The sequence below is a fragment of the Stomoxys calcitrans genome, chromosome 1 (genome assembly GCF_963082655.1).
Source record: "Stomoxys calcitrans chromosome 1, idStoCalc2.1, whole genome shotgun sequence".
In the NCBI taxonomy this organism is placed as follows: domain Eukaryota; kingdom Metazoa; phylum Arthropoda; class Insecta; order Diptera; family Muscidae; genus Stomoxys; species Stomoxys calcitrans.
In genome coordinates this window covers 192,125,862-192,132,297 of record NC_081552.1, presented here as the reverse complement: position 1 = coordinate 192,132,297, position 6,436 = coordinate 192,125,862, and the positions used below count along the sequence as shown (strand labels likewise).

General features: G+C 37.1%; 1 protein-coding gene across 1 annotated transcript; it reads left to right on the top strand.

Annotated features, from left to right (window-relative positions):
* The first annotated feature begins 5,433 nt into the window (after nucleotides 1–5,433).
* LOC131994337 (uncharacterized) lies at nucleotides 5,434–6,159 on the top strand. Its single transcript, XM_059361161.1, has 3 exons — nucleotides 5,434–5,556; nucleotides 5,631–5,945; nucleotides 6,003–6,159. The coding sequence occupies exons 1-3, from the start codon at nucleotides 5,491–5,493 to the stop codon at nucleotides 6,153–6,155; spliced, it is 534 nt and encodes a 177-aa protein (XP_059217144.1). The 5' UTR covers nucleotides 5,434–5,490; the 3' UTR covers nucleotides 6,156–6,159.
* Nucleotides 6,160–6,436: the final 277 nt, after the last annotated feature.

The following is a 6,436-nucleotide window of genomic DNA, read 5'->3' as shown; positions in this document are numbered from 1 at the left end:
CTCATCATCCTATGGGCGTATAATCAACAAGCACTATTGAAAACTTAAAACTTTCAAAGTCTGACTTTTTAAATTTCATTTCACCTCTTTCGCGGCAAGCCTTTGCTCTTTCTGAGTAGTATCAAAGTAAACAAACCAGAAGGAAACAATATTAAATTAACACAAACCTAACAAACAAACAGCATGGTGCATAGATTGTGGCAATGAGTGTAATTGTTATTGAAACACTTTTTGAATTTTTAATGCATTTCCAATTGTTTAAGGATCTCCTTGGGCAATGAAACAAACAGGAGTTTTCAACTGAATCAAAATCTGACTCGCAATAATACCTAAACTAATTGTCTATGCAAATTAAGTTCCTGGATACACCACTCAACTCCACCTCACTTGAATACTAGCATCAACCACAAGAAATAACCACTAGATGTGAATACTACAATCATATGAAAAGAGAGTTTCTCGCATAACCATCTAAGTTGACTGCCATTTGACTGGCCTCCCCTGATTGTAGGTAATTTTACTTTTTCAGTCCATGTTGTGGCAAACGAGACGACGAGAGTGAAGAGTTTAATTAGCAGTGTAAAGTTTCTGGAATAATTTAAAAATTGAATTATACTTAAAATTGAATTAATTGTCGACCGACCATGCAAAACAAAATAAGATAATGTAATTACAGTGTATGTTCTGCATTTCTTCTACTCGCTGCCATAGGAAGGGGATATACTCGCTCACTTGACAATTTTGTAAGCACCTCTTTAAATTGTTACTTGATTTAAATACAGGAAATTATACAGTTTGTATATTGTTGAGGCACAATTGGGAAATGGTAGATACATTAGGGTCGATAAGAAATAGAGTCGAACTTCTCCATTACGAACTTCCCTGTAACGTAACGAATTGTTCTCTATAATAAATACACATTTAAAAGTCAAAAATTTTCAGCAATTTTCACCTATTTTAACCTCTCTATAACGAAATTCTTTTTGTAACGAATACTTCTCTGTAACGGATTATTTTTCAAGCACATCACACAAACTAATCTCTCTATAACGAACTTTTTATTGAAGTTCACATAAAACCAGTAAGGAGATGCTAAAGTCGGGCGAAACTGCCTATATAATACCCCACAACTACCCTACAACTATAAATTCGGGCAATAGTTATATGTATATGAGAGTTTATGTAAATCTGGACAGACTTTTATCGAACAGATCGTTTTAAAATTGTAGTTACTACAACCATTTACGTGCAAATCGGGCAATACATACATATTGGAGCTATATCCAAATCTGAATCAATTTTGGTGAAATTTCTCACATATGTTAAGATCAGTAGCAAAACAATCCGTGCCAAATTGTGTGCAGATCGGTTGCAAATTGTAGTTATTACGGCCATTTAAGTGCAAATCGGGCGATACATATACATGGGAGCTATATCCAAATCTGAGCCGATTTGTTTAAGATCAGTAACAAAACAATCCGTGAAATCAAAATTTCTTCAAAAATCCATCAAAATTCGAATTTTCTCTTTAAAAATTCTAAAATGGCTGTACTCATAAAATCAGCATCTTCTCGTGATTAAATAAAAATTTGTTTGTAAATCCACCAAAAATCAAATTTTCACTTTGAAAACTTTATAAAGCTTCAATGTTGTCTACCAATGGGTTAATTAAAGCGGCCTTGTCTGTATAGATATGAGCTTTAACATAGCCCCACAAAAATATTGTCTAAAGGCGTTAAAAAACGATCTAGGCGGGCAATTGACCGGTCCCAAACGTGAAATAAAATGTTCAACGAACTCGCCTCTCAATTAGGCCATTGTTACGCGTGCTGTGTGGCAGGTGACACCGTCTTATTGAAACCAAATGTCATGCAAGTTAAGCTCATCCATTATGGGCAAAAAAAGTTGGATATCCTCTTACGGTAGGGTCCACCATTCACAGTTACGTTACGATTCGCATCATCTTTGAAGAAGTACAGTCCAATAATGCCACCAGCCCATAAACCGCACCAAGTTGTGACTTTTTATACCCTCCACCATAGGATGGGGGTATAATTATTTCGTCATTCTGTTTGTAGCACCTCGAAAAATACGTCTGAGACCCCATAAAGTATTTATATTCTTGATCGTCATGTCATTTTAAGTCGATCTGGCCATGTCCGTCCGTCTGTCCGTCCGTCTGTCTGTCGAAAGCACGCTAACTTTCGAAAGTGTAAAGCTAGCCGCTTAAAATTTTGCACAAATACTTTTTTATTTGTGTAGGTCGGTTGGTATTGTAAATGGGCCAAATCGGCCCATGTTTTGGTAAAGCTGCCATATAAACCGATCTAGGGTCTTGACTTCTTGAGCCTCAAAAGGGCGCAATTTTTGTCTGATTTGACTGAAATTTTGAACGTGGTGTTTTAGTATCACTTCCAATAACTGCGATAAGTATAATTTAAATCGGTTCTTAATCTGGTATAGCTGTCATATAAACCGATCATGGATCTTGACTTCTTGAGCCAATAGAGCGCGCAATTCTCATCCGATTTGGCTGAAATTTCGCATGAGGTGTTTTGTTATAACTTCCAATAACTATGCTAAGTATGGAGTCAATAGGTACATAACCTGATATAACTGCCATATAAACCGATGTGGGATCTTGTATTCTAGAGGGCGCACTTTTCATTCGATTTGGAAGAAATTTTGTACAGCGGCTTCTGTCATGACCTTCAAAATACATGTCTAATATGGTCTGAATCGATCAATAGGTTGATACAGCTCCCATATAAACCAATATCCCGATTTTGCTTCTTGAGCCCCCTACAAGGCCCAATTCTTATCCGAATGAACTGAAATATTACACAATGACTTCTGCAATGTTCAGCATTCATTTATGTCCGAATCGGACTATAACTTGATATAGCTCCAATAGCATAACAGTTCTTATTCAATATTCTTTGTTTGCTTAAAAAGAGATCCCGCTCATAGAACTCGACAAATAGCCGAATAGCCGCTTCAGTAGGTCGATTTAATTGACCATAAAATAGAAGGAGCGCGCGTTGAACTTTCTTAACAGAGCACGCATTTTGATAATAAAATTCAATAATTTGCAAGCGTTGTTCGTTTGTAAGACGATTCATGGTTAAATTATAGACCAAACTGACGATGTTTGACAGTAAAGCAAAATACGAAACGTGCGTGAGCTGTTGAAACCAGTGTTGCCAAATAGATAATAGCTAAAAAATCACCCTTTATAAAGTAGGCCTTAACCTCTTCCTTACATTCCAAACCTCTCAATGCACAGAACAAATGAAAAACATGGTTCAGTTAAGAAATATTAACCAATTTGTATTATTAAACAACATTTTAATTCGTACAATTAAAAATATGTTCAACGTTTGACATCTTTACCAATCACTTGCCGTGATACAAAAGTTGTTTATAACTCAATACAATGTTTAATCGGTCAAATATAGGTCTATAGTTTTCCGTGTGACTTTGCCGTGTTGGTCGTTACTGCCCAAATAATCAACTTATGTACTTGCTTGGCTTTCCAACTACAGGACTGTGTTAAGGTCAGTCTATCAGAAATAGAACACTGCTTTTGGTTATTCACTGTAGAGCATGTTCTGTAGTTTCGCCTTTTATGGATCCATTGCACGCCGTACCAGAGATATTCAGCTGAGACTTTGCACAGATTCTTTTTTTGTCTATAGGCAGGTTAAGTTCGGAGATGGGCTATATCGGACTATATCTTGATATAGCCCCCATATAGACCGATCCGGCGATTTAAGGTCTTAGGCCCATAAAGGCCGTATTTATTGTCAGATTTGGCTGAAATTTGGGACAGTGTTAGGCCTATCGGGCCCATAAAAGGCGCATTTATTGTCCGATTTCGCCGAAATTTGGAATAGTGAGTTAGGTTGGGCCCTTCGACATCCCTTTTTAATTTGGCGCAGAACGGTCAAGATTTGTATATAGCTGCCATATAGACCGATCCGCCGACTTAGAATCTTAGGCCCATACAGGCCACAATTTTTAATCAATTTTGCTGAAATTTGGGACAGTGAGTTGTGTTACGCCCTTCGACATCCTTCTTCAATATGGCTCAGATAGGTTCAGACTTGAATATAGCTGCCATATAAACCGATCTCCCGAGTTAAGGTTTTGGGCCTATAAAAGGCGCATTTGTTGTCCGATTTCGCCGATATTTTGAACAGTGAGTTGTGTTAGGCCCTTCTTTTCATTTTGGGCCAGATTAGTTCAGATTTGGATATAGCTGCCATAGGAAGGTTAAGTTTGGAGATGAGCTATATCGGACTAGCCCCCGATCCGACGATTTAAGGTCTTAGGCCCATAAAGGCCGCATTTTTTGTCGGATTTTGCTGAAATTTGGCACAGTGAGTTGTGTTAGGCCCCTCAAAATCCTTCTTCACTTTGGCCCCGATCGGTCCAGATTTCGATATAGCTGCCTATAGACCGATCCCCCGATTTAAGGTTTTGGGCCTATAAAAGGCGCATTTTTGTCCGACTTCGCCGAAATTCGGAACAGTGAGTTGTGTTAGGCCTCTCGACATACATTTTTAATTTGGCCCAGATCGGTCCAGATTTCGATAGAGCTGCCATATAGACCGATCTCCCGATTTAAGGTTTTGGTGCCATAAAAGGCGCATTTATTGTCCAATTTCGCCGAAATTTAAAACAGTGAGTTGTGTCAGGCCCCGCGACATCCCGTTTTAATTTGGCCAAGATCGGTGCAGATTAGAATATAGTTGCCATGTAGACCGATCTATCGATTTAAGGTCTTGGGCCCATAAAAGGCGCATTTATTGCCGATTTCGTCGAAATTTGAAACAGTGAGTTGTGTTAGGTCCCTCGGTCTAGATTTGGATATAGCTGCCATATAGGCCGATCTCCCGATTTAAGGTCTTGGGCCCATAAAAAGCGCATTTATTGTTCGATTTCGCCGAAATTTGTGAAAATTTCGCCGAAATAGTGAGTTGTGTTAGGCTTTTCGACATCCGTGTCGTATATGGTTCAGATCGGCCCATATTTAGATGTAGCTACCATAAAGACCAATATTTTGTTCTGCAAAATTGAATAATGACTTATACTTATTAGACCACTCAATGTACGTGCCTTTGGTGCAAATCAGACTATATTTCGATAAAGCTGATATGGGGCCATTGATTATGGATTTTCACCGGAGTGTGACGAAAGGTGGTTTACATATTTACCCTTGGTGGCGGCCCGGCCGAACTTTGCGCCTTTTTCTTTGTTCAGCTTTCAAGTTAAAGACTTTACCATATCATGTCTCGCAAATTCCAACAATTTTCAGTTATTGTCATTAGTGTATAATTTTTTAAATTATAACATTGTAACATTAACATTTGTAAATGGAAAGTCACTTATGGGCAAAATTAAAAGTCACTTATGGGCACACAGTAAAAGCTTTGTTTATTTGAAGTCACAATTTATTGTCAGTGAATTCGGGGTTATTGAATCGTAATGTCAAATAAAACGTTTTTGAAAATATTTTTAATTTTTTTGGCATTTGGCCTATTGGATGGCAAGGTATGTTTATAACAAAAAAAATTTTCTAAACTAACAGCAGAAAATCCCATTACTTTTTAAATTTATTTATTCAGCGTGACTTTAGCATCGAAATGATGAAAGTTAAACCCTTCGTAATCGACAACAGCTTTATGAAAACCTTCAATTGTATTCTGTATAGCCGTAAAGTGCTCTATTGCGAACTAGAATTCCTTAAGGATATGACAGATATGGTGGTGCGATTCAATTTAAATTCCTTCAATAAGAATAAACCTCGTGTGAATATGATTCATACTGATGTAAAAGCTTGTGAAAGTCTGGAAAAAACGCAGAAAATTAAATTTCTTAAGTTATTGATTAAAGGAGTTCTCAATGTCAGCAATTTTCCTCAAAAATGTCCCCTAACCCCAGTAAGTTTCGAAGCAAAGGGTTTATGAAAAAAAAAATTTTTTTCAAATATTTTTCAGAACAACTTGTACACTGTTAAAAATTATTCCGTCAATGATGATGATTATCCCCAAATGTTGCCTACTATTGAGGGTGAAATAACTATGGAATTAATATCTGGAAAACACAGCAGAGCCAACATTTCCATTATGGGAAGAGTTCGTAAATTATAACTAAGATGAGGCTACATGTAACATACAACTTTTCAATAAAGAAAACAATAGCGAAATGACTAAAGTTTATTACTTTTTGCATTGCAAGCAAGAGCTATTGCTTCGAAGAGTTTTTTTTAGTAAATAATGTATAATAAGTTTTTGTTCTTGGAATAATGACATTGGGCGGAGGTTTATAATTACGGAATTTATGGTGAAGGAATCTTTGAGGAGCTTCAAACCATTTAAGTCACCCGGATCTGATGGAATATTTCCGGCGTTACTACAAAAAGAGGCCGACT